Source organism: Prunus dulcis, chromosome 4 (assembly GCF_902201215.1).
Source record: "Prunus dulcis chromosome 4, ALMONDv2, whole genome shotgun sequence".
Classification (NCBI taxonomy): domain Eukaryota; kingdom Viridiplantae; phylum Streptophyta; class Magnoliopsida; order Rosales; family Rosaceae; genus Prunus; species Prunus dulcis.
Genome location: NC_047653.1, coordinates 5622414 through 5649787, shown reverse-complemented (window position 1 = coordinate 5649787; position 27374 = coordinate 5622414). Strand labels below are relative to the sequence as shown.

The 27374-nt window shown below is 38.6% G+C and overlaps 3 protein-coding genes and 1 pseudogene across 8 annotated transcripts; 2 read left to right on the top strand and 2 right to left on the bottom strand.

The window, feature by feature from the left end:
* Positions 1 to 284, top strand: part of LOC117626811 — a 2975-nt pseudogene extending 2691 nt beyond the window's left edge.
* Positions 285 to 4383: 4099 nt separating this feature from the next.
* LOC117624342 (nicotinamide/nicotinic acid mononucleotide adenylyltransferase-like) lies at positions 4384 to 11867 on the bottom strand. Of its 2 annotated transcripts, XR_004585305.1 has the most exons (11): positions 11593 to 11704; positions 11128 to 11191; positions 10925 to 10998; positions 10633 to 10718; positions 10202 to 10285; positions 9975 to 10059; positions 6067 to 6146; positions 5612 to 5713; positions 5194 to 5252; positions 4884 to 5121; positions 4384 to 4759 (listed from the first exon to the last, which is right to left on the bottom strand). XR_004585305.1 is itself a non-coding variant. In XM_034355524.1 (10 exons), the coding sequence occupies exons 2-10, from the start codon at positions 11184 to 11186 to the stop codon at positions 5019 to 5021; spliced, it is 732 nt and encodes a 243-aa protein (XP_034211415.1). In that variant the 5' UTR covers positions 11187 to 11191; positions 11593 to 11867; the 3' UTR covers positions 4384 to 5018. The 2 variants fall into 2 exon arrangements, 1 of the variants encoding a protein (XP_034211415.1); XM_034355524.1 differs by having other exon boundaries at positions 4384 to 5121; positions 11593 to 11867.
* A 228-nt stretch (positions 11868 to 12095) lies between these two features.
* On the top strand, positions 12096 to 18329 carry LOC117624341 (exopolyphosphatase PRUNE1-like). 5 transcript variants are annotated; one of them, XM_034355520.1, is made up of 13 exons: positions 12096 to 12212; positions 12295 to 12856; positions 13342 to 13526; positions 13682 to 13762; positions 13835 to 13876; positions 13989 to 14033; positions 14305 to 14391; positions 14919 to 15045; positions 15139 to 15219; positions 16147 to 16272; positions 16793 to 16857; positions 17573 to 17678; positions 17999 to 18329. In XM_034355520.1, exons 1-13 carry the CDS (start codon positions 12165 to 12167, stop codon positions 18097 to 18099), a joined length of 1656 nt encoding a protein of 551 aa, XP_034211411.1. In that variant the 5' UTR covers positions 12096 to 12164; the 3' UTR covers positions 18100 to 18329. The 5 variants fall into 5 exon arrangements, 4 of the variants coding, with proteins under 4 accessions (XP_034211411.1, XP_034211410.1, XP_034211414.1 ...); XM_034355519.1 differs by having other exon boundaries at positions 14299 to 14391; XR_004585304.1 differs by lacking the exon at positions 16793 to 16857 and having other exon boundaries at positions 14299 to 14391; positions 17999 to 18114.
* A 3411-nt stretch (positions 18330 to 21740) lies between these two features.
* Positions 21741 to 25895, bottom strand: LOC117624657 (alpha-glucosidase-like). Its single transcript, XM_034356036.1, has 5 exons — positions 25469 to 25895; positions 24358 to 25046; positions 23670 to 23900; positions 22941 to 23587; positions 21741 to 22796 (listed from the first exon to the last, which is right to left on the bottom strand). Exons 1-5 carry the CDS (start codon positions 25744 to 25746, stop codon positions 21912 to 21914), a joined length of 2730 nt encoding a protein of 909 aa, XP_034211927.1. The 5' UTR covers positions 25747 to 25895; the 3' UTR covers positions 21741 to 21911.
* Between the last annotated feature and the right edge of the window lie 1479 nt (positions 25896 to 27374).

The following is a 27374-nucleotide window of genomic DNA, read 5'->3' as shown; positions in this document are numbered from 1 at the left end:
GCTTTGGAATCCTTGTTTGCTAATCGTAATTAATTTTGAACTCATTGATAAAGGAAAATAAAGAAAACCCCCCATTTTGAACTTTACCAAGCTTGATAATACGCACTGTCAAAATAACTTCAATATGACTTGCTGTCCAAGGGCATTTACATTGAGCCATATCAACATTCAACAGCTTGTGTACATCTAAATGCGTCTCATTTTATATCGAACTCATACAACAAGCAAGCAGAGGGAAATATATGATTCAAATATGAAAACCATAAAAACACTTATACATATGTGCAGATGCAGCAAGCAAAATAAATGAACAAGAGAGAGAAAGATAAAGGGTATGCTTGGCTCCTCGTACGCCACCCGCAGTAGCCAATCTAGAACCAGATTGAGCTTCCGCTTGTGGCATACAGGGAGCCAGGCATAACCCAATTCACCTTTCACTTCAAGCCTCACGTCCAAGCCAACCTTCTTCTTTTGCATCTCCATGGAACACTGAAACATCGTATTTACAGAGAAAAGAAAAACTCATGAGAGAGAGAGAGAGAGAGAGAGAGAGAGAGAGAGAGAGTCACGAAGACTGAAGTGAAACGTAGACTCTGAATATATAGAGCCCTGGGCCTATGAGGGGAGAGATTTCTTGCCATGTACAGTAGATGTACTTTTAATGCACTTTCCTATTCAAATAGACAAGAGGGATTCTTATTTAAAAACCAAATCACAAACGAGATTTAGAAAATAAATTAGAATCCAAATATGTAATTGCCATCATCATCGCCACACCAAGCGCCATTTCATTTTGAACCTGCTTGCCCCTTACCTTTTTGTTTTCTCTTTTGCTGAAAAAAAATAAATAATAAAGTAATCATTTTCTCTTATCTTTGATATTAAAAAAAAAGGGAAAATGTTTTAAATTTGTTGATGCAGAAAAAAAAAAAAAAAGAAGGATGAACAACATTTTTTGGTAGGAATCAATGAGATTTTGTTCCGATGAAAGTTATATCGTACTTCTAACATTGATGTGGTGATGGAAAAGAATATTACGATATTTAAGTTGCGTCTTCGAATGAGTTGCAGAATAATTTTGACAAGGGAAGGTGTGAGTACTTAAGAAAGAGTCAATTAGGCATTTTATAATGTGGTTTGGGTGGAGAATTGTAAATTCCCGCTCATTTTCCTTATTTTACAGATCACGTGATAATTGACTAATATGATTAGCTTACGAACCTAAGAAATTACTTAAATGTTTTCCAAGACATGCCTCATATATACTTTTTATAAGAAAAATTACCCCTATCTCAATAAGCTAGTTGATACCTTGCATCAAATTTTATTTCATAAGGCCACTTTCTCTCAAAATCCTTCTACATTTTTTCGTCTATGTGTAAAATGTAATTTTTTTTGTTACCATTCTTGAGTTTTGGTGTAACTCAAGTGATATAGACTTGATATCTTAATCCAAGTCTAACCCAATATAAAATTGGGCTAGACTAACTCGGTTAACTCGGGGCATTAGTAAATTGTAAAATAATGACTCAATTTTTAAAGAATGAAATCTTACTAGTGAATTTTGGTAGCCCTACCTTATATTTCCACCAAATCAATATCTCTGCCATATTTGGTATAATATTCAAGAGATAGTATTGATAGTCACAAACTCACCAGATCATTAGATCAGTTTGATAGATAGATAGCCTAGTATATTTATATAGGGTCCCCCCCCTCCGGTTCCTCTCTATTTCTATTACGTACAGATATGTTCTTGGACTCACTGTTCGATTCCACAGTTGATCACGTTAACCGTCCGTTTACTTTTCAGTTAAACAGCCTTTCTTGTATTGGAGTCTCACTTGAGTAGGCCCCATGGGGAGGATGAGACCCTGATAAAGAAGAGTCTGCTTTCTTATAAGAGTATGTCTTGAGAATCACTTCTTGGGAAAAACATCTCCTACGTGCTTCTTTATAAAATTATTTTAATCATGACTAATGTGATTATATAGAGAAATAATTCAATAAAAATTATTATCAATTTATCTAAAATAACTCCCAAGCCTTAAGAATAGACTAATGATTGATGTGGTCGAGGGGCCGGACCAAAAAATTTCTCAAATGCATACGAGATACAGTGTACATGAAAAGACCTCCTTTTTCCAAGCTAGGTAGTGAACAGCTATATAACCAGCTTTGAATGAATTATGGTTTTGGGGGGCCATAGCCTGTTAGTATGCCTTATGCTTTTTCCCTTTCTTTTTGTTGAGCCAGATTTGTCGGGTGCGCTTTAGAGGAATACTTACCAACCAAGTCCACCAATCAAAGTACTCATCGACTTATCTGTAATCTGCTAATCTGCCATGCCCCCACCGTATTGATGTTTCCCTTTTCTTCGACCTAATAGTAAACAATATCCACCATTGGATTCTAGGCTTAATTTTTAGCTAGCTGCTATGTATAACACAGATATTGTATCTATGAAAAACAGAGAACATCATGCTCGTGACCAAACCTCAACTGTTTCTCTTGGGAAAAAATTATTGTATTCGATACATCGCATGATATGTTGATAAAAAAAAAGTTCATTTTACAATATCATTTTCAACATTAATATCACTCCGCTAATAGAAGTGAGATCTGAGGTTCTACCTCCATTGGTAAAGTGGCCAACAAAAATCATCCAAATTACTTATAACATTTTTTTGGTGTGTGAGGTCAAATGTGAGGGGGATTGCTTAGCCGATATTGCAGAAAAGTCCAACATATATATATTTGTATCTTCAAAGAACATAGACACTTCACACACGTGACAAACATGCTTCTGTCTTCCTCTACTATATGGAGCATGCATCATGGATATAATGTTTGTCAACCTGTCTAGGTCAAAGATGGGATGATCAACCCTTACCGTAGGTAGCGAGCTAGCTAACATGACTATGATTGTGGTTCCTCAATCCCCATAGAATGCCCGCATATTCATTTTCCTTCCACAGTTCAACAATGGACAAATATGGGCAGGAAAACAACCTAAAATCTTACACATGTAGGACCCATTTAGTGGTCGGTCCATCTAACATAAGCTCCATTTACGCCGATGTTATGGAAAATTGGAATTGCTTTACTTTTCTCATTACGATCGACCCCTCTTCTTCTTTTTCTTCAATTTTAAGTTGTGCTTTTTTCTTCCTCGAACATCTCTCAATTTCGAGAGGGGGGGACCAGAAAATGGGGTCCAATCAGTGCTTGTTTTCTAAAGACTTTCTGCTTTATTATTTCATGTAAATGATAAATATGATGCAATATAACAACCTCCAAATATTAACTGGTTAATAAGTTAATACAACATTAATTTTATTGAAAATAATGCATCGTAATAAACTCTCTCATTGTAAAATAGTGAGGGATATTCGACTTATGAGTATAGCTAATTGCTCGACTGTTTCTATTCCGTTGCGAAGTTGTGCACTAGAAGCTCTTTCTATATCTACACCACATTTATAAAAACAGGTCAAGAACATATAGTCACATTATAATTAACGTTTGATTCAACCCATATTTAATCTTAGATGAAAAAGCCTATATATCTATATTGTACAAATAGTTTGAATCTAACTCGAACTTTATGAGAAAGATGAGTTTAATTACCCTTAGAGGAAACGTTAAAATTTTCTACAAATATACTAGTTGGAGCCTCACCCTTCAATTTGATTTGGGTTGAATGAACATGCTTTGACTACCAATAAAAGAAAAAGAATCACCAACAACACGCTGTCTAATCATCCCACATTATCCCACGCTGTCTAAGTAAACCTTCTTTATGTCCATATTACAATGATGCCATTGCTTCATTTTGTTGTCTACATGAATTTTAATTAGGATGTCTTGCGCTATGCTACACCAATCCTTTGATCAACATCATTCTTTTCTTTTGGTGAGTCACCAACACTATTCTTAACTAGGCTTTGGTCTTGACTTAGACATATATATATAAAGTAGAAGACATGGAAATGACTTGGGCAAATGATCAATTTATTCACAAAACAAAATGATTGTGAGAAGCTCACTAGTGCATGCATCAAGTTTGGTCAAAAGATGACAACTTTTTTTATGCTAATTATTAGGGTTAAGTCAAAATTCAGGAACATCATCATTTGTTTCTATCACTTATCGGTACTTTATCTTTATATTACATCTGATCTTATATTCTTAAAACAACATTATTGAAGCAGTAAAACAGTTTTTTTATGATTGGACCACTATTCTATTTTTCATTTGCTTCCTTTTGATAATGCATATCCACCGCTATTGGTTAATGAGAAATCATACATTCTTTCGTAACGAGAAGAATGTATTGTCAATTTGATATCATAAGGTGTCGGTATCATTGTAGATAACATGTCAAGAATAAAATATATTGACGTCTTATCGATACACATCAACAGCATCAAATACAATTTGTCTTTTAAAAAAGGACGAACATCCTGCACACATAATTTCTACTCATATTATAGCCTAAGCACTACCCTAAGAAAATTGAGCCAAAGGTTGAGCCACCCCTATTGGTCTCTGTCGGAGTAAATTTCAGAGTGTACAAAATGGTAAGACAAAAAAGCCCATGTGAAGCTTTGACTTCAACTATCAGCTTCAGTTGTCAGATTCACATGCTCATGAGCCATGCACATCCAAATTGTGTTATCACATCTTCAACATTCAACACCACATCGTTGAATTCTACCTTTTTAAGCCCATCAACTACCGCTGATGGCTCGGCAACCTTAGCAAAGAAAAGGTCATCTACAGTCTTAGCACATGTTAGAGAAGATCTGTATCTGTATCTATAGATTCTATTATGTATTTGAGTATAAACTAAGTTAGTTTCTTTGATCTATTACACATACCAAATTATGCATTTGCTAAAAAACGGTTTTGAGATTATTTTCTTAATGAGCTTAGGATGAATGATGATCAACTTATTTTGAAGTATTTGAGATGGAAGAAAATGAGGAAGATCTTTCTGTTGATGATCATCTTCATCACATGTCATTTGAGTTCAAGTACAGCTGATGTTCTCTAATGTAATCAATTACTTCATCTGCAGTCAGATATTTTATTGACAATCCTCTTGAAATGCAATCCCTGAAATACATTGTAAGTTATCAGTTCCACATTCCCCTTAGCATGTTTGTCAATGAATCATATTGTCTTTACCTTATTCTCGTTGAACTTATTTGGTTCGGTACAAGTTCATCCACGATTCTTATGTTACCCTGTAATAAAGGAGAAGAATTAACAATAAATGGGCTGTAAAGAAGCTTCAAATCAAAACTATTTAAGCGACAAAAGGTTTTACACTATGTCAAACCATTATGAAACTTTTGATTTTTCAATTCAGACCAATTTCTACCCTTGCACAATACAATCCCAATTTGCATAATTTATATTCAGACTATGCATACATAGGGATAGAAAACAAAAATGCATGAGAGAAATAGCACTTTGGGTAATGGTCATTTAATCTAGGTGTAACTACGAAAATCTAGTGTTTTACAACTACTGAATGAGAGTTTGATGTACTATTACAATGTATGAGTTAAAAAGCACTAAAAAGATCAAGAGATGCGATTACCCTGTTCTCTTTCAAAATTTCATCATTTGAGATAATTTTATCAACATCTTGTCCTTCCCTGCGAATGCAAACCAGCCCATAATCTCTGCATATGCCTCTGACCTGATCAAGAAGGACAAATGTTATGGTAGATTACCATCTTCTTGAACCAGAAACGGACCAATTCAAAAGGTTTAAACCCTACCAGACTGCAAGTGTTAGGTTACTTTACATTATACAACAAAGATCCACCAAGTGCTCAGTTAATTTGCATTCATGTGTAATTGTTGGACATTATGACCAAATGTTCTCCTAACAATTATCCGCCACCTTTTAAGTTACTGAACTAAAATAAATTAAAATTCTCCAGATCAAGTCGTTGTACTCTATAGTAAGTTAGTAATACGGGAAAAATGAGATGGTTATCTTGTAAGAATCAACTACACATGACCACTAGAATATAGAGTTAGACATACCTGCTCAGCAATCCAAATTCCAGGAATGCCAAAAGAGTGGAGTAGATCAGAGCCACACACAAGCATGCACTTAAGGGATTCTATCAAGAGGACAGAAGTCAATCATATTGCCCCCAAATTAACAATGATAAAGTAGAACTGTGAACCAGGTTCAGACATCATGCATCAAATTGATTAAGCACAGTCCTTAACAGGAAATATATATATATATGAGTGCCAGTGTGAATGTCACGGCCCGCATGTTCAAGGCCCAACCCGTTGGATTGATCATGCTGGACCTCTTAGCCCATATGTCCAGATTCGTTGTACCGTAGTAGGTGGATGTTGGTAGGTGACATAGTTGGTGGATGGTGTTAGGTGAGATTGAATCTTAGCCACCAACATGTTAGGTGAGATTGAATCTTAGCCACCCAACATGTTAGGTGAGATTGAATCTTAGCCACCCAACATGTTAGGTGAGATTGAATCTTAGCCACCCATTATGGTGGTAGGTGGGATAGAAAGTGTATATAAGGAGGATGTCACATTGTGAATCCTCACCTCCCAACTTGTAAAGCATTGAGTAGCAATACAAGCATATATTCTCCCAAACATTCTTGAGTGTTCTTATTGTGTTCTTGAGTGTTCTTATTGTGTTCTTGCTCTTGCAAGTGTTCTTTGTTCTTTGCTTGGTTCGATCTTGTATTGTAGGAAGGAGGCTGACTTAGCTTGTTCGAGAGGCGATCAAGTCTAAGGCCGCATGGAAGGAAGACTCCGAAAAAGTCATCCCGTGACAGTTGCTATCAGAGCAAAATCTCGAATCATTCAAAGAAGCATGTTGAAGAGCGGATCAGATGTGGAGACAGACCTGTCCAAGGTCAACATGGATCGTGGGGGCAAATCAAAGAGGGAACGATCTAGAGATGTGGTGGCCATGATGGAGAAGCGGCTTTCTAAGATGGAGATTGCCGTGGTCGAGTTCGATCAACGACTTGAGGAGGACGTCCTTACGAAGGGGGGCTTCGAAGCTATAGCGGATGAGCTTCAAGGCCAATTCCAAGGAGTCCTCAACTCCGCGCTAGACGACATCAAACTAGATGTTCAAGCCAAGCTGGATCATTTCTTAGCAGAGCTTACTTCGCGTCGTGATGAGGTAAAGGATGTGTAGGGAGATTGGGCTTTGTGCAAGGAAGCTGTCTTGAACAAGACCCGGACTCCGGAAGGAACCCAAGGTGCTAGATTCTTTCAAGCCCAAATCCTACAATGGGAAGAGGAAGGCAAAGGAGCTAGACACTTTCTTGTGGAATATCGAAAGGTATTTCAAGTATCTGAAGCTCGAGGATGATGAACCCAAGATCAATACAGCAAGGTTGTTTCTCACCGACAATGCTCTCATGTGGTGGCATCGTTGATCTAATGAGATCGAACAAGATACGTTTACACTTGAGACTTGAGACGATTTTAAGAAGGATATTATGTTGCATTTCTATCCAGAGAATGCCAAGTATGAGGCAAATGAGAAGCTAAGATGGCTGAAGCAAACTGGGAGCGTGAAGGACTACGTCGCCACGTTCACCAACCTGTTGTTCGAGGAGCCTAGCATGATAGATGAAGACAAGCTCATGTACTTCATGAGTGGCCTACAGAATTGGGCCAAGCTGGAGTTACAAAGGAGACACGTCCAAACTTTGTCAGAGGCAATTGCTGTAGCTGAGTCTCTTATAGAGTTCAAGAGGAGTGATCAAGGCGACTCCAAGTTCAACGGAAGGAAAGGTGGCAATGGATCCGGTGGGGGAGACAACAAGCCAAAAGAGGGTAGCAACGGGTTGTCTTGCCATTCACCATGGCCCCCATTCCTGCTTCCCTCTCGGTCTCCTGGTTCATAGCATTCAGAGCTTTCTTTTTCGGACAATCCCGCATCATGTGCGGGCCATCGCAGAAGTAGCAAGCTAGCTTTGACTTGTCTTTCCCCTTGTCACCTTTGTCATTCTTCTTCCAGGATGACTTGTGACCGTCAGACTTGTCTCCTTACTTGCTACCCTCTTTTGGCTTGTTGTCTCCCCCACCGGATCCATTGCCACCTTTCCTTCCGTTGAACTTGGAGTCGCCTTGATCCCTCCTCTTGAACTCTATAAGAGACTCAGCTGCAGCAATTGCCTCTGACAAAGTTTGGACGTGTCTCCTTTGTAACTCCAGCTTGGCCCAATTCTGTAGGCCACTCATGAAGTACATTAGCTTGTCTTCATCTATCATGCTAGGCACCTCGAACAATAGGTTGGTGAACGTGGCGACGTAGTCCTTCACGCTCCCAGTTTGCTTCAGCCATCTTAGCTTCTCCTTTGCCTCATACTTGGCATTCTCTGGATAGAAATGCAACATAATATCCCTCTTAAAATCTTCCCAAGTCTCAAGTGTAAACGTACCTTGTTCGATCTCCATAGATCGACGACGCCACCACATGAGAGCATTGTCGGTGAGAAACAACGTTGCCGCATTGATCTTGGGCTCATCATTCTCGAGCTTCAGATACTTGAAATACCTTTCGATATTCCACAAGAAAGTGTCTAGCTCCTTCGCCTCCCTCTTCCCATTATAGGATTTGGGCTTGAAAGAATCTAACAACTTGGGTTCCTTTGGAGTCCGGGTCTTGTTCAAGACAGCTTCCTTGCACAAAGCCCAATCTCCTTTCACATCCTTCATCTCATCACGAAGCGAAGTAAGCTCCGCTAAGAAATGATCTAACTTGGCTTGAACATCTAGCTTGATGTCGTCTAGCGCGGAGTTGAGGACTCCCTGGAATTGTCCTTGAAGCTCATCCGTTACAGCTTCGAAGCCCCCCTTCGTAAGGACGTCCTCTTCGAGTCGCTGATCGAGCTCGACCACGGCATTCTCCATCTTAGAAAGCCGCTTCTCCATCACGGCCACCGCATCTCTAGATCGTTCCCTCTTTGATTTGCCCCCACGATCCATGTTGACCTTGGCCAGGTCTGTCTCCACATCTGATGATCCGCTCTTCGACATGCTTCTTTGAATGATTCGAGCTTTTGCTCTGATACCAACTGTCACTGGATGACTTTTTCGGAGTCTTCCTTCCGTGCGGCCTTAGACTTGATCGCTTCTCGAACAAGCTAAGTCAGCCTCCTTCCTACAATATAAGATCGAAACAAGCAAAGAACAATTGCAAGAGCAAGAACACAATAAGAACACTCAAGAATGTTTGGGAGAATATATGCTTGTATTGCTACTCAATGCTTTACAAGTTGTGAGGTGAGGATTCACAATGTGACATCCTCCTTATATACACTTTCTATCCCACCTACCACCATAATGGGTGGCTAAGATTCAATCTCACCTAACATGTTGGGTGGCTAAGATTCAATCTCACCTAACATGTTGGTGGCTAAGATTCAATCTCACCTAACACCATCCACCAACTATGTCACCTACCAACATCCACCAACTACTTCCACCAACTACGGTACAACGAATCTGGACATATGGGCTAAGAGGTCCAGCATGATCAATCCAACGGGTTGGGCCTTGAATTGGGCCTTGAACATGCGGGCCGTGACACAGTGCTGCAGCTTATCTATGGAATAAGCTGCCTTTATTTTCATTTTATTTTATAGGAAACAGATCGATGGAATAAGAGCCTTAAGCTACCATATGTTAAAACTACTTGAGAAAGAGTGTCCAGAGCTGATAACGGAATCCAAAAACAGGGTTTCAAGCAGAAATATGACAAAGAATTCCTGACAATCTTCCCGTAATGTTATAGTCACAGAGTTTTGGGCAAGAATATGTGCATGTGTTCTTTGCAGTTATATCCGTCTATATGCATACATATAAAGAGCAACTTGTGTGAGGATAAATCATAATTGTGCAGTTCCTCAAAGGAAAATGAGGGATAACAGTTCTGCAAATCTTACCACTGGGTATCAGCCCAGCCTCAGACAAGGAACCCTTGACTCTAGACAGAATAGTTAAAGTGCGCTGGAAGCTACTCTGTCTTGCCTGTAAAATTGGTTTATTAATTCTATATATAAGTACGCAGAACCCTAGTGGCAGTAAATAAATAAGACAGAGTAGCACAACAGAAGCATCATCTAAGATTCTAAAAAATCTGTACAGTGGAGAGAAAGAGAGAGAGATATACCTCCCAAGGATCAACCATTATAAATTCTGAACTCTGGCAGGCTAGACGGCACAACTGTACACGATGTTCAGCAGATATAAGGCCCTACATAGCCAACCAAGTGACCATGTCAGTGTGTGGCAATAGAGGGATATGTGATATCTGATCATATGATTTAGCTATAGCACTTCATTAAGCATGAAGAAGTGACAAATCTCAGAATTACATTGAAAAACTCATCCAAGTAACCTATGCAATAAAACAAATGGAATAAGCGCATTGCTTCTACAACCCTGGTTAAAAGGGATCCAGGAAGAAGTTGAGCTAAGTGACTAACTTCCATCCCAGAACTCTGTTAGGATCTCCTGTACATACTGTGTACCTTTACCCAAGTGCTTATGAAAGCTCTTGCTATTCCGATGCCTACAGAGATGCTACTAAAGGATACATACCCTCTTATAGTACGCATCATTAACAGGTGACATATAACCTCCAATGACACAAAAGCCTTCTGAACTCAGTGCATCTCTTGCCAGCTCTGTGCACAACAGCAAAATTGATCAAAAAATACAATAGATATGTAATTTCCAGTGAAAAATAAGCAAAGGAGCCCAAAGTCATATGCATAAAATGAAACCCGTGAGGCCATGACCAGATTCAAATAGAGTGCGCAATTCACATATATGTAAATTCACAATTTAGCTGTCAAAATGAGAAAGAAAGCTAGTTCGTGCGACAACTTACCCAACATTCGTAAATGCATATAAGTAGGAGGATTGAAACTTCCAGTTGCTACTAGAACTACGTATTTCTTGTCCCTAGTAACAAAAACAGAGAAAAGCATAAAACTAATTCAATCCTTGAATGCCAGACATATCCAACTATTCCACTAGTAACTAAAACAACAAAAAATAGTGACATAAATAAAATTGACAATATGAACTTACTTGTCGTCGTGATTAACCAAATGCAGAGCTAATTTACTAAGAGGCGGAGGGATGTCCATGGCACCTGAAAAAGTTGAAAAACAATTTAAACACCTATCACGAAAAAGAGTTAAGAGCCTTGTTCGTTTTGACAGAAACTGATTCCCGGGAAGATTTATTGTTTGTTTTTATCAAATTCCTAGAAAGAGTTAACCCCAGTGTAAATGTCGCCACTTGGCTTTCAATTTGAGTAGCATCTTCCTAAACTACGGGAATGTGTCTAAGAAGACCTTGTGGTATAAAATTTTGCACTGCTATGAAAACCCAATATGAAAAACTTGATTTTTACTCAATTTCTTACAGTTTCCTACCAACCAAACAGCATAAACATCCACACGCTAGGTGACAAAATTAAATATATAAATAAACAAAGTAATAAGACAAACCCAGATTAGAAAATTCAAAAGAAAATAAAAAATGAATAACCTTTTGAGATTGGTGACTTGAAGGTCCCTGCTTTCGGCCACCTGGACCTGGTACTTGTCACCGGTCCTCTCGACGATGATGGTCAAGGAGGCAGGAGACCTGAGGCTCTCCGGCGATGAGACCCAAGCTTAGACAGAAAAATTTGGGTTCGCGCGCGATGGGGTCGATAGACGCGGCAGCTAGGTGGGCTGAGATTTGATTGGCAACTCTGGAAAAGTTTGATACAGAGAAAACAAAAGAAACGACGACAGTTTCCAAAGCTAAGGACTTTATATTGGTCTATTTTTATATAAAAGTTTAAATTGGATTATCTGTTGATTTGCCCAACTGCCACGCAGTCAAAGTTAAGACGAAAGTGGAATGGGAGGTGAAAAGTTTGAAACTTTGTCCGATTCTAAAACTTTGTTTCCTAAGCTCTTGGGCTCTGCTAAGATTATGGCGGATTTCACAAAGCTCCCTATGGCGTCTTGTGTTGTTGTTTTGGTTATGGACTCTGCCGTCCTCTCATGCCTTCAAAATTCCCATAGTATTGGCTTTGCAATCTCCTGTTGCTTTTCATCTTCATCGTCACCATGAGGTCCAGGAGTCCCAGCCCCAGAGCAGTTGGGCAACCGAACCAGGTCACTCTGAAGCTCACTTGGTTCTTACCCTTTTCATTTCATTGTTGAATTTGTGCTGAAATGTGCCTCGAATGTTATGCAGGTACAAGAACCATACAGTCGTGCAAGAAAGAACCCATTTTTCGATGGTCTGTTGAGAGCGGAAGATGGGACGCCTAGTCCTCCATTTGATCTCCAAGCAAGCCTTGGCAGCCGGAACATTTCTCGCACCATGTCAGATATTGGTAACACTCACACAAGAAATGCACATAATTCATTGACAGATATTGGTAACAACCCATTTCTTCAGCCCTTTGAACGGTCAAAAATTGACAAAACAGCTTCATTTGCATTCACGGATGTTCAGTCACTTTTTAGCTTTGACCCAAATGAGCCTATTGAAGCAAATGAGAAGCCCCCTACTGTAAATGGCCTAACAAGTGCAAAATCATTTAGGGTGAATAGAAGGAAAGAAAACCTGTCTACAGTTTCACTTCCTCAGTCTGCAGCATCATTCTATAATGGGGACTCACCAGAATTTGAAATTGTTGCATCATGTCCAAGCATTAACCAGCTTAATTCATTTCTCAAAGCCACAAAGGATGAAGTTAATGCTGGTGTCCCAGGAAGATTCTTACATGTTGTAATGGCTCAAGATGTCCCTGGTAATGCCTACCTGGAATCCTCCTTTTCAAGTTATCTTTGCTTCTCCTTTTTAAATTTCTGTATCATTTTATATATATATATATATATATATATATATATAGGAGACCACAGTACAATAGGACTTTCAAAATGCAATCCATGACAAGACAAACTTAATGTGCTGTGCCCTGAAATTCGTTGGAAAACAATTAAATTGTTATCTAGTCTAATGACTAGTACTATCTACGTCCATTTCTTTTATTTCTACTGAGACTTCTTGACCACATTGGAATTCTGAGGATCTCCATAGTCCAAAGTCCATGCAACATCTGTGGTCAGCTATGCATTCTATTAACACAAATTAAAAAGAAAAGTAAGGAAAAACTGTACGGAAATGCTGATAAAATGTATTTCTGAAGATCATTGTGATTTTTTCGATCTGTCAGCGAACTTGTGAACTGATGTCACAGAGTACACATTTTTATCACTCTTTGGTGATTTGCAGATGTTGGATCTATTGCTTCAACAATCACTTATGCCTTTTACCTGAATGAAGCACGTAAATGTGACCAGATTTGCACGGTGCCTGTCATCAACATGAAGAGGTTGGACATACGTTCCCAAGCTGAACTCAAATGGTTACTAGATTCTTGTCAAATTGATCAGTCGTCCTTAATTTTTGTAGATGAGGTATGTTCATATGTGAATCATGGGGATTTACTTAGGTTTCCCTCTCTAAGTTTCATGCCTTTTACCTGTGACTAGTTAGGGCCCGAAATATAAGTTTTCAATTACGACATGCCTGTTCAACTGATGTTTATCCCCCACTATGAAATTTTGAGCAGATTGATCTGTCCTATTATGATCTATTTGGGAGTCTTAAAGTAGTTCTATTAAATGGGAACAAGCTCCCAGCCAAGCAAGAGGTATATTTAATTTGGGGTATACTTGAATTTTTAACCATGGGAAATGACTAATACTTTTGTCTTCCTAAACAGGCATTGAAACAGGCAGTAGTTGAAATTTTCAATTGCAAAGAGGTGTTTTGCTGAACTCAATGTGGACTACTTTTAAGCTTATCTTCCTACCTCCTGACACTTTCAATAATGAAAAAATGCCTATTATAAGATTTCTTTTCTTTTCTTTTTGCAGGGCGAATCTGTATATCCCTGGGTTAAGACCGTTACTATAGCAGAGGTATGACTTTAGCGTTTAGACGTTAAAATACACTTTTGGTGTTTATATATATCCTTTTCATTATCTATCCTTGTTTTCCTGTGAGGAACAAGATTTTATAGAAGTGAGAAAAGAGAGGAACAAAACAAACCATCTTCTTATGCTTGATTATCTGTGTCCTATTTATTTATCATGAAGGATTGAAAACTATGTATTATAATCTTACCAGCGTACTTGTTTCTCTTGTTCTTAACATGAATAAATATGCTGATTATCGTGTTTTAAGAAACAGGATAGCTCATGCTGTACACTTGTTGCTGAAAAGTTTGCACTGATTTCACCTGAGATTTTGGCTGGACAAGGATTCAGTAGACTTTTGGTACCTTCCTTTTTCTCTTTTCAGGCTATAACATGTGAACAGCTTATTTCAAGATTGAAAGACCTTTTTATTGGTGTACATTCGAGTATCTGCTCTCTCCCTGTTCCTCCTCCACCATATAGGCCATGTACTTGTGCAGCAATTATTAAGCCCTTCCCATATTTTTTTATTGTGTGCCCATCTTGGTCGATTGTTAATTAATTTCTAGGAGAAAATTGTCCTTGGCCTTGTGGTTTTCTTTTATTCCTTATCCTTTTTATTTTCTTTCATTTTTTCCTTTTGTTGTTCCTTTGATCAGATTGAATTACGTCATATTTTCTATTCTTGGGTTGCCATGATGGCTCCTAATGTAAGATAGGTAGTCAAATCCTTACCCCCTATAGTGTAGTCCAGCCATTTGACCCCCCCCTGGGGGGTTGGAGTGGGGAGCGATTGATAGTTGATAGGTTGGATTGCCATGGACTTTACTTTACCCTCCATGCCTTACTAAGTTTTTTTCACTCTCTTGAATTCCTATTTTCTTGCAGTTAGCTGCCATCCTCTTAGATTCCGCGAACTTGTGTAGTCCTCAGTGTTCGCTCAAAGATAAGTACATGGCTACACTGTTAATCCATGGTGCTGGTCGCTTTGGATGCAATGGTCTTTACCAGTTACGTATGTATTTTGTCCATTACGTGCCTATATATCTTTTTTATTTATTTTATTTCCTCAAAGCGTTTTCCTCTAAATATAATTTTTGATTTTCAGTGAGATACAAAATGTATGATGTGTCTGATCTCAAGGTAGCTGATATATTGCGCAGGGATTTCAAAAAGTGGACAAGAGTGGGTATGGACTTGAAACTTAGTCCTCTTATATAATAGTGCAACTAAATTATTGGCGTGTTCTGCAATAAGATTTTGTTGTTAACTGTCTGAAGATTCAACTTTCAATAAATTGATATGGCCGACTGAACTGGATGGCATAAAACTCAATAGAAATGATTGATAAGACACTATTAGGGAAAATTCTTAGATGAGCTGACTTCAGTTCATACAAATGGCCATCGCAGTTGACTTATCTTTTGCAGACATGTTTAGACCATTCTCAGTCTAGTTAAAATATATATATTTATATATTTACTTTTTAAATATTTGGCTTAATTTAGCTATATCATGAAGAGAGCACTTGACTTTATACTGATGTAAGGCCTGGTCTTGCATTACAAGTAAAAAGTGTGAACCTATCTATGTTCACTGTGATCAGCTAAGCAAGATATCTATAAGTTCATTTTTTGCAAGTTTCATTTGTTTTAGTCCTCACATTCTGGTTATAGATATATGGATACTTTTTAAGTAAAGCACGTTAGTGCAGATAAGTCTGACCAAAACTTCCCATCAAAAGAGAAAGTAGGGCCAAAATAATCAATACAAGAGTCTAAATAAGGGGTTTCTATCAAAATCCTCTCAAAATAGTAAATAATCAGCAAGTCATGTTTGAGGGAGTCAGGTCCCTCTATAAATTTGTATTGGACTGGGTGCATTTCAAATGCTCACTCCATGTGCTCTGAGTACAAGGCAGATCCAGTTGGACGCAATCAAGAAAGAGTTGAATAACTGAGGCAAAAATAAATTAATAACATGATATTTCGCTGAAAGTTTCCTTCCCTGACCTTTGACCATTAGTTCCTCTCTATTTTTAGCCTTGTCTAGGGATTTTTTTGGCCCTTAGACATAATGGAATAACCTTCCAATAACATAGAAATTATTGAAACAGGTAAGCCAGACAGTGCTGGTTCTAGAATGATGGCATCACAAATCGGGATGAGTTCTATTGGAGTGCCAATTGCCCAACTTCTTGATCATGAGGACACCTCAGTGCATGAAATTAAATATTTCCAACGTAAGTATATATTTTTCTGTCATTGTCATCATGGCTACTAATCTTGGATAAAGATTCACTCCCTTGAAAACTGGCTTGCACAACCTCTAAGTTACTTGCCCTACTTTTGATTTAGTCTCAGTTATCTTGCCACAAGTACATCTGTCAACTTCTGTACAAGTGTTTCTCCTTTTTCCTTGAAAAACAAACCCATTCCTCATATATTCTTGTGAAATAGATGAAGAATAAAGATCTTTCATGTTGCAAGGAACAGAAGTCTTGAATCTTTATCATTAATTCCTAGTCAGTTTGTTTACTAATTCATGATAGTATTCTTTTTTTATGCGGCTCATAAAGTCAGTATCATACTGTAATGTTGAAGAAATTATATTTCCAGTAGCTTTAATTTTCACTCACTCACACGTCTTCTAATCGTGCGTTCCCAATTCTCACATGACATTGATGGATCATACCACCTGTTTAAACTATATACATATTTAGTTCTTTTTGTCTTTTTGGCTTTTTTATATTTAAATTTCAGATATGGAGAAAATTCGGCTTCTCATGATTGTTTCTGGTTATTATGATTCGAAGAAGAACTTCAAGGTTAGATACATGCTTATAGTTGACAGTTTCTCTTTTTATTAACATTTGTTTTAGGGAGCTAATGATCTGGATACCTTATGTTATTGAGGAAAAAGTTGGAATAGGGTTTACTGTGGCTTAGACCCGAAAAAAGTTCAGATGAAGGACAAGTAGCTACTGTGGTTATGTTTCTGTAAGGACGGTTTATTTCATGTTTGGTGTCATAGATTCTACTCTTTGTGGTTGAACTTATGCATGCAATCCTCTTGATCCTCATGTAGTAGTAGAAGGGTATGCAATGGGGTGTTTTAAAAAGAGGGGGCGGACACCAAACACAAAAGTCCTCATGTTAGTAGAAGGGTATGCAATAAGGTTTTAGAGAATATCGTAACCTTCTTCATTTAGTGAAGTTTCCCCATCTGCCTTGCCTATGAAAGTCCCAAGTTCGAACGACTCAAACTTCTGTGTTCTGTGTGATTGTAATATTTTGTACTTCAACTTTTGACTGCTATGAGCTGATCTAAAGGGCCTTTTGCCATTTGTTTGCTCATGAAATTGGGAATACTAGTTCAGTATGGTCTCAATTCAATAAGTAATCCAGCTTCCCTACTCGTATACCCATACATATTCTGATGCAGTTACGATCTCGTCTTTTTTGGTAGACTAAGGGTACTGTGGCTTTTTACTATTTTATGGTAGAGGCTCTGACTTTCTCCATATCTTTGGTGTAATTTAGAGAGAGATCCTGGTGTCTGCTGAATCTGTGGAGCTCATGAAGAATCTGCTGTTTTTCTTCAATGCGAGTGCTTCCCAACTGCCTCTCAAAGCGATCCATCAGCCAGGTAAGAATCACTTCAAAATAATACAGGCCATGCACATCAGTTTTTGTGGTCAGAAAAATTAGGAATTAAATTCCTACTTGGAATCAATACGTTTGAAAGCATCCCATAGAGTTTTATTGACTGTATTGTTGGAAGGGGAAATCGATTATGAGAAAATACAAACTCCAGTTGCTTTTTTTGTTCCTTTGTTGTTCCTTACTAGTAAGTTGCCTGTTTATCATTTGTAATTGCTACACATAATCCAGGATAACAAAAAAGAAAGGGTTAAATTGTATTATCATTTCAGGATGATATTAAACTTACTTATGGTGCTCGCACAGGTCTCGGAGAGGAGATGCAAGCATTTGAGATTGACAAGGTCACATCCAGAAAGACCATTGAGCGTCTCTTAGAAGAATTTGGTGGGACTTCAAAAGGCTAATATGAATTCCAGACCTCGACAATTGTCCAGAGACAGTTGTTATTGATTATGTAGGTAAATCACAAATGTTGAAGGAAAGATTTCTGTAAGATATAACTTAATCTTGGCTGCTCAAATTGAAAGGTATCTTTGAGGCAATGGTCAAATGAATATTGGATATTCAAATTGAATTGTAAACTATCTCAGTTTGCCAAAAATGATATGCAGTGCGTGTATAGAAAGTTTTAATAGATTGAAATGTTGAGATTGGATTAGAATTTAATTCAGCAAACATGCCCTGTGCAGTTTATAGCAACTGTTAGTTAGGAAGTAAAAGTTTGTTTTCTGAGACTGGAGATGATGATGGACATGTTGGTTGCAGTAAAACTCTCGGTTGAGACATGAGTCTTTTCCGGTGTTGCTTTGATGCAGCCACTGAATCCCAAAGGTGAGCTCTTGCCGGATTGAATTCTTATCCGAGTGATCTGTTGAGAAGGGGTAAAAGTCCCCTACCTACATATAGACATAAATAAAGTTAGTCTCATAATTTGACTTCCCAGAGGACAATGCAAGTGTAAAAGAAGATAACATAATGTGGCCTAGTTCTTGTGGAAGTGTTCAAATTAAAGGCTTGCTTATCAGTTTTCTGAATCCACCGCCGGCAGAGTTCTTCATTTGTATCTCCTAAGAATCGACATATATCGGCTTCAATCATCGGAACTCCTAAGAGTCCAAAGTTCAAAGTGGCTGGAATTGAGTAAGCCAAATCCTCCCATTTTGCACTTGTCTCCTGTCTAGTGTGCTGTGTACCTACCAGAGCTTACAAAAGCTGACCTGCTGAGTACAAATGGTCTTTTACCAGTCACATTGAGTAAGGCCTTGTTTGTTGCCTTGGCTTCCAGGATGTTTCTGATGCCGGAACATCCTGCAGCCTAAACCCTATCCCCGATTAAAACAGTAGGCGCTCCTAACTTCCACAGAAGCGCTTCAGGCTACAAGTAGTAAAAGCACACCGAAAATAAAATATATTTTCTCCATAGGCGTTTGTTCCTCCTTGATATCGATACTTGAACAAATAAAAATTCCCAATTGGATTAGGATTAGGATTATTCTGGTAGGATTTGTTTCATCGTTCATCTATATATCTATATGATCCTTTATCTAAGAAGATAAAGATAAATTTTTTTTTTTTGTTGATGAAAGATAAAGATAAAATTTCAAAACACAGTTACTTCATGTTAGAGAGACAAATGCGTACAATACTAATCCATTTAAATGCAAATAATTAAAAACAAAAAGAAAATAATTATTTTCTATGGATAAGGATAAAATAAAAAAGAAGGCCTAGCTTTCCTTCATTATTTCAAGCAGCAATAACATTATATTTTGTCAAACAACACAAAAGGGTAATAATCAAGACAATAATTTTTCTATTTCTTCATTATCCATGCGGACCCAACTCTGCAACTCTCAACTGGTAAACTATAAATACAAACCAAAGTTGACCACCATACTCACAATCACTCTACAACAATTCAACATCTCAGTTAAGAAAAGCAAGCATGCGGGGTTATTATCAAGTTCCAGTGGGCTACAAGATGGGGTTACAGAAGTTGAGCCGTGGCGGAGGGTGTCCACGTCCAGGTACGCTTTCCATTTCATCACTCGGGGGTGAACGTTGGGCAGGGCCAGCCTACCTGAACTCACCCCCACCAAAATCACTTCCAATGCCCCATTTCTTATCAACATCCCCATCCCCATCCCCCTCCCCAGCTGGGGAGTGCCCACCTCCCACACCAAACCACTCTGTTGAGTCTGCGACAATGGAGCTGCGTCGCATACTCAACATTGAGGTTGGTAAGTAGTATGCATGTAAGGAGTCGACATCCCCGGCCTCAGCTCGAGACCATGGGTGTCCAAACATCGGTGGGCTGAGTTATGATGGCTTGTGTAGGCTTGTGAAAGTGTGAGGGGGTGTATTTTTGATTTAGTTAGCTTTAAAGTTCTTTTTAGTCTTGTAAAAGACTCTCGATTGACCAATAGAGTAAACCCGTCTTGTAAAAAGACTCTCGATTGACCACCAATGTTACGTTTTAAGAAGGGTTTATGTATAGAGATGGCTGCATGTAGGGGATGTGTGAAGCTGCCATGGAGGTGGGTGTGCACTTAATCTCTAATGGAGAGGGCTACCACCCTAATGGTGTGAAAGTTACCTATACAAAATAGGTGTACACAATAAATTAGGAGAAGGCTACCTATTAGGGTTGAGTGAAAGCTAATGTTGATGTAGGTAGGTGTATATGCTTCACTTCTAACAGAGATGGCTACCACCCTAATAGAGTGAAAGCTACCACATTAACGGCTTCCTATATTGTGAAGCTAGTACACCATTTAGTAAACATGGAGAGGGCTACCCGTGAGGGACTGTGTGAAAGCTACCATTAGAGTAGGTGCGCACTTAATTTCTAATGGAGAGGGCTACCGTCCTTATATTGTGAAAGCCGCTATACAAACGTCCTTTTAAAAAAGAAAAAACTTTGTGTTGACATTGAGTTAGAGTTTACTCTATTTGACTTCAAGTGTAGAGGCTTGAATAAGACTAAATAGAACTTGATCAGTGTACTTGACTTATTGGGAATGCATCGCCTCTCACAATTTTCATTCACCAAAAGAAACCCTATACCATACTAGTTATACAGTAACTCTTAGCTTGTTGATTCATGAGTACTTATTCACATTTCAGTCTGGTTCATTGTTTAAATACGAAACCTGCAGTGAAAATGTGTTGTTCAGATGTTTGGATTGGAGAATTCTTTTATGGGGAGGAAGAGTTTCGATCGGGAATTTAATTTGATTTTATTGCACTACCCCTCTGATGATTTCCAAGTCTTAGAGTGGACAATGGGCAGAGGGGTAATATAAACCTATTAATTTGGGTTTATTTCCTTGTAGATATATGTGTAGGTGAAATAGGTGCAGATCATCAGGCTCGCCAGGAAACGTATTAATTTGGACATGGTAATGTATATTTTGTTTGGCTCCTTTGTTTATTTGAATTTGTATTAATCAAGGTATGGTTAAATGATTGAGGGATGTTTTCAGTTAAATCTCTGTCTTTTATATAGAGTGGAGTTTGGACCTGATTTTTAGAGTGGAGTTTGGACCTGATTTTTCATAAGTTCCTGGTTTTTAGATTGATATTTGTCGGAGTATATTGAACACTTCATCATTCTGGTTCAACAAATTTCTTTTATACTGTTGCATTTCCCCCTCCAGATTTCTTCCCTGCACTATTGTTGGAGCACCTTTCAGTTTTTGGCAAAGTGCCGTTTGACAATTTGATATATCTTATGTCATGTTTCTGATAATAATAAAAAATTGATTTGTTGAACAGATAAAATGATGAAGGATAGAGTCTGTGGAGTTGACTTCAGATCCGTGCAATCAGAAAATCATTCCACAAATAAATGGTAAAAATGTACTGGCTTTTGGTTTTTGGAGTTGACATCAGCATGAGTGATTTGCTGTATTGGTTTTTGGTTCAGTGTTTGGGTTCGGGTAATTGGTTGAGGTGCAATCTAACAAGTGTATGTCATTTCATTTTTTTACTGTGTTTTGGAGAATTAACAGTTATCTTGTTAGACCTATCCTCTTTCAAGATGTTTTCTGTTGCCAATCTGTCATTTCATTTTTTACTGCGTTTTATTAGAAAAATAAAAATGTTCCAACATTACAGGTGATGCATGAAACATGTCTTCCAGGGGAGCCATAAATCAGAATGTGGAACGTAACTTATTGTTCTCTCTCTAGAAGAGTGTTAATTTTCACTAGTATCAATACTTCAGCTCCAAGTTAAAATCTGCTCCTATAAGAATGGATAATCTGGAAATCTCTACCATCACGAATCGCTTATTGCTGTCAAAGCTGGCCCTGATATCTGAGTGTCCTCCCTTCAAATTTGCTCCCTTAGTAATGTTCAACGCATACCTTTCCAATCCATCAACCTTGTCCAACCCAATGATGGTAACTTTATCAATGATCCATTTTTGGCTTAAAGCAAATCCTCCATTTACAACCGTTGATCTTACAGATACACTTCCATTTGCTGTTCCACAGTAAAATCTCACTAAACTCCACTTGCCTCCCTTTCCTCCCATTTCTACTTCCTCTCCATCATCCAAGAAAACTTCTCCAGTGCTCTGTCCATTGCTGCTGCTAACAACCAAAAGTTCGAATGCAGTCTTTCGGGCTGCTTCTGTTGTCAAGGCCTCTCCTTGTAAGGCCAAAATGTTTCCTTCACGGACATGTACGTTGATATGATCAGGTGGTGCATCCAGTGTAACGTGCTCTCCCAATTTTACACTTACCGAGTTTGAGTAGTTGAAGAGATCAAACCAGTTTCCTGCAGGAAAATATGCATCAACTGAACTTACTCCTGGCTTCAACACAGGTGACACCATTACACCTCTGCCAATCAGAAACTGAGTGTTGATCTCATAAGTTCTGATATCTTGAGGAAATGAGAAGAAAAGGGGTCTTGCAATGGGGGTCCCCTTTTTGTGTGCCTCATACATTGATGTGTAAAACAAGGGGAGCAACCGATAGCGCAGGCCAAGAACCTTCCTTGCCGTTGCAGCCACTGAGTCCCAAAGATAGAGCTCTTGACGGATTGTAAACTTCTCTGAGTGATCTCTTGCAAAAGGGTAAAAGGCCCCTAGCTACATAGAGACAAAGCATAGTTAAGTTAGTTGCACGAGTTCTGATGATTATAATTGACAGCATAGCAAAGTTCTAGGTGAAACAAGATGTATAATGTGGTCTAGTTTTTGTGGAAGTGTTCAATTTGAAGGCTCATAAGTTACCTGAATCCACCGCCTGCAGAGTTCTTCATTTGTATCTCCTATGAATCCACATATATCAGCCCCAACCATCGGAACTCCAAAGAGGCCAAAATTCAGAATTGCTGGAATTGTGTATGCCAGATCACTCCAATCTGCAGAATTGTCTCCAGTCCAGTGTGCTGTGTACGTACCAGAGCTTACAAAAGTGGATCTAGAAAGTATAAATGGTCTTTTACCAGTCACATTGACTAAGGCCTTGTTTGTTGCTTTGGATTCCAAGAGTCCATATAAGTTATGAGCATCATATTCTGGGATGTTACCGAAGTGTAGCGCTGATGCCGGAACAGTTTTGTTATTGATGGGACGCAGGACCCCGGCATTGTTAATCTTGTAAGGAGGGTCATCAAGTGTAGAAGATGGAGTGGGAGGGGACGTGATGAAATTGGATAGCTCATTCATATCAAGCCAAAGACCATCGAAAGGCAGAGCATCTTGAAATATTTTTATCTCATTAGCCCAAAATTTTTCACTTTGTGGATGTGCAAAGTCAGGGAAATAGACAGGGCCAGGCCAAACACTTCCCAGGTAAGGAATTCCGTCACGTTTTATAAATATATCTGCTTTCAGCCCTCTGTTGTAGGTTCCATAGCTCTTATTCACACTGATACCTGTGAGAGTCATAATACCATCATTTTCTGCCTCATCAGACAAACTGCATGTAACATCAATTTTGCTGCAGAGAGAACATACCAGGGTCCAAGATGAGCACATATTTCTGATCATTTTGGTGAAGGGTGTTGACAAATTTCTTCATCTTATCCAATGGGAAGTTGATGGGATCAAGAGTAAAATCCTTGTATGCATCCATGTAATCAATGTCTGTCCACATAACTTCAAGAGGGATAGCGGCTTTTTCATAGCCAGCAACCACACCCTCAAGATCGGAAACATTCTCGTAACCCCATCGACACTGGTGGAATCCTTCAACAGAGAATAAGTGAACAAAGTCAATGATTCCAAAATAAGATGAAAATTGCAAGCATACTATGCTAGTAGGAAGGACATTTTTGGACCATGCTAATATCAAACAAGGACTATATATGCACATTTCAATCGAAGAACAAAACTCTTTGTACCATTTCAACTGGTCATGTGACATAGCGCCTGTCTACTAATAAGTGCTATTTCAACTGGTCATGTGACATAGCGCCTGTCTACTAATAAGTGTCTACTAATAAGTGCTATTTCAACTGGTCATGTGACATAGCGCCTGTCTACTAGTAAGTGCCGATACAAAAACATGATTAGTTGAGATCGTACAAATGACATATACTCTCAGTCATAATAATTGATGTAACATGTGAAATGCGATTCGAGAAATGTGATAATATATAGTACCTACCTAAGAAAAATGGAATTTGAGTGCAAACAAACTTACCAAAAGACCAATAGGGCATAGGGGTAGGGCGACCAATGAGCTCTGTATACTGCTCCACCACCAACTCCGGTGTTGGCCCAGAAAAGAAATACAAATCCACAATTCCACCAATGGCCTTATAAGTAATTCTATCACCGCCGTATGTTATGTCCATGCCATTGCTATTCAGCAGCAACACTCCATGAGATGTTCCGGCGCCGTTGGCCTTGCCATCTGGAGAAGCTGACCTGACGTCCAGGTAGAAGGGGTGGGACCCGTAGAGGTTGATGTCAGCATTGGCGCTGGCAGTGTCAGCGTTCCAGAGTGTCAAGGTCTGGTTGGGGGTGAGCTTGAAGGAGGACTTGGTGTGCTCGCCGAGGCCGAAAAGGGAGGACCTGGCTTCGGGGAGGGAGGAGGAGAGCTGGATGTATTGGTCCTTGAAGACCAAGAAGGTGTCGGGGTTTGATGGGTTTGGGGAGGCGTCGAAAATGACGTCGTTGGAGGATTGGCGGGTGACCGTGAAGCCGAATGGGGTGGTGTTGTGGAGAGTGAAGACAAGGTCGTTGGAGATCACGAGGTGTTGGTTGTGGGTTTGACTTTGTTGTGGATGCTGTGAAGTTGTTTGGCGGGGAATTATTTGTTGTGGGATTTCCCATCTTTGGTGCTTTGAGTCTGTTATTCGAATTCTTAGCCGATCTTTGGTTTCACAGCTGCATGCATGATTAGCAGCACAAGGGGGCCAATTAGATTTCTAGCATAAATTTGTGAAAAACTTGTCTGCCTTTGATGTCATGAGATGTTTAATTATGTAGTAAGACTGTGAATCTGAATCAGTTATGGTCTAGTAACGCATGTTATTGTTATGTATAGTTCCGAGTTTAAGAAAGTATGGCAAGCATCTTGTAAGTAAGAGAGAAATTAATTTATTAATAGTCTTCTATTTGTATGGCTAATATTGTGGAGTGAAATGGTAATTGGGTTTTTGGTCAATAAGGGTCTTAGCTATATATTCTATATTATGGACGGTTGGGATGTTTTGCAATATCCTAATGAGAATTAAAAAAAAAATGAAAACGTGAGATTATAAACTAATCTAAGATTAATAAATTGAGAATGGTTAATTACGAAGTACCTGGCGTGAAGGTTGAGATTTGGGATGTCAGGTCCGTAGAGGGAGGATTTCTTGATGAGGCCAAGATTAGCAGTCAATGAGTTCCCAGAAGATTCATAGTTGACTGACTGAATTTTGTATCCAAACCCAGCAACTGCAGCTTCTTTTGCTCTCTTGGTATTTGATGATGAAACTAAACCACAGTGAAAGACAGCAGACAAGAAGAAGAACACGAAGAAGAAGAGTGGAAGATGATATATTGGTTTTGGCCTGTTTGGTCTGCTTCTTTGCATCTTCATTTTCTCTGTTCCAGTGCTCGGGTTTTCCTCCTTTATGTGAGGCGTGATAGGACTTTTTTATCCTCTGCCTTTAGGCACTTTCCAATCTTGTATTGTAATTTGTATCATGTGGTGAATATACAGCTTTCATTTGTGAACCCCCACACACGTGAATAGAATATGTCACTGCTTACCACCTACCTCGCAGCTCCCTCTCAGCTAATAAAATAATAATAATAATAATTAGTTTTTATAGAAATAAGATATGTTTGTGTATATAATCTATGCATTGTTGAGTAAGGAAGAAGGAGGAGCTAGCATTCTGGTTATATTGTGCAACTGAATCCCAGAGATCAAGCTTCTCCTGACGAGTTGCTTACATTGTTTTTGTTGGGTGGTTTCTTCTTGATTTGGGACAAAGGGCTCATTGTAATTGTGGCAAAGTCCAGCTATGTTGTATTAGTATTCAGCACAAAATAAAAAAATAAATTACTATAAGGATAAGTCTAGAACGAGCAATTTTGGTGGATAAGGGATGGGGGTATTCTTTTGTCTGCTATGGTAAAACTTAAATTTTAAAAAAAAAAAAAAAAAATAGTGTTTTAAAAAAAACTATAAAAAAAAAAAAAAGCATAGCATGGGTTTTAACTTCTAAAAATTACAAGAGGGCCTACTTGATAGGAGTGATACTAAATGAGGTTTAAATTAATATTACTATAATTCATATATGTAAAAATTTGAATAAGTATTTTTTGATAAGAATATTTCATTCATAAGCCAAATTGACATATAAAGACTGGCATGAATACAATAGCCTTATTAAAACATTTCTAAGAAAACTACTTGGGATAAACCAAGGACTAACAATAGAGTCTGACCCACACCACAAAAGACGAAAACAAGAAAGAACAAAATTAATTAAACACCAACATAGTAGACCCACAAGGAGAACCGCATCACATCTCAATTGTCGAAATAGGCATTCTATGAGGAAAAACGCATAGTCCTTTGATAGCCAACAAATTGCAAAAACACATCTAAACCAAGGGCAGAAACCCAAGAGGGCACACATAATGAGACGTGATTTAGTTTCCGGTTTTATTTATATTTATTTCATTGATTTACTGTATATATTCCTTGTCTCTCAGATACTTAATTCTTGCCTGGAATAGGAAATCCTTTGTGTAGACACCAAGCAAAGCATTGTATATAATTATCACATGATTGTTCAATGAAAATCATCGAGAATATTCAAAACCTTTCATGGTACAAAGAGCTTGAGACTCACAGTCTTCGATCCTCAATTTTCTTGTTCCCTGTTTTTTTTTTGGGCACCCATGGCTTCTTCCTCCTCTATCGATTTTCCTAGCATTCATCATGTTATCTTCATTCGTCTCGAGAGTGATAATTATCCGACGTGGCTTGCTCAAATTGTTCCTGTCCTTCGCAGTCGCCTCTTGCTCGGCTTTGTTGACGGCACTTCTCTGTATCCTTTTCTGACCACCCCTGACCCAAAGGCTAAGGCTAATGAATCTGCTTCTCCGTCTCTCATCCCCAACCTAGAGTATGATGATTACGTCTAGAAAGATCAGCTTGTTCTCTCTCTCTCTCTCTCTCTCTCTCTCTCTCTCTCTCTCTCTTTCTCATCA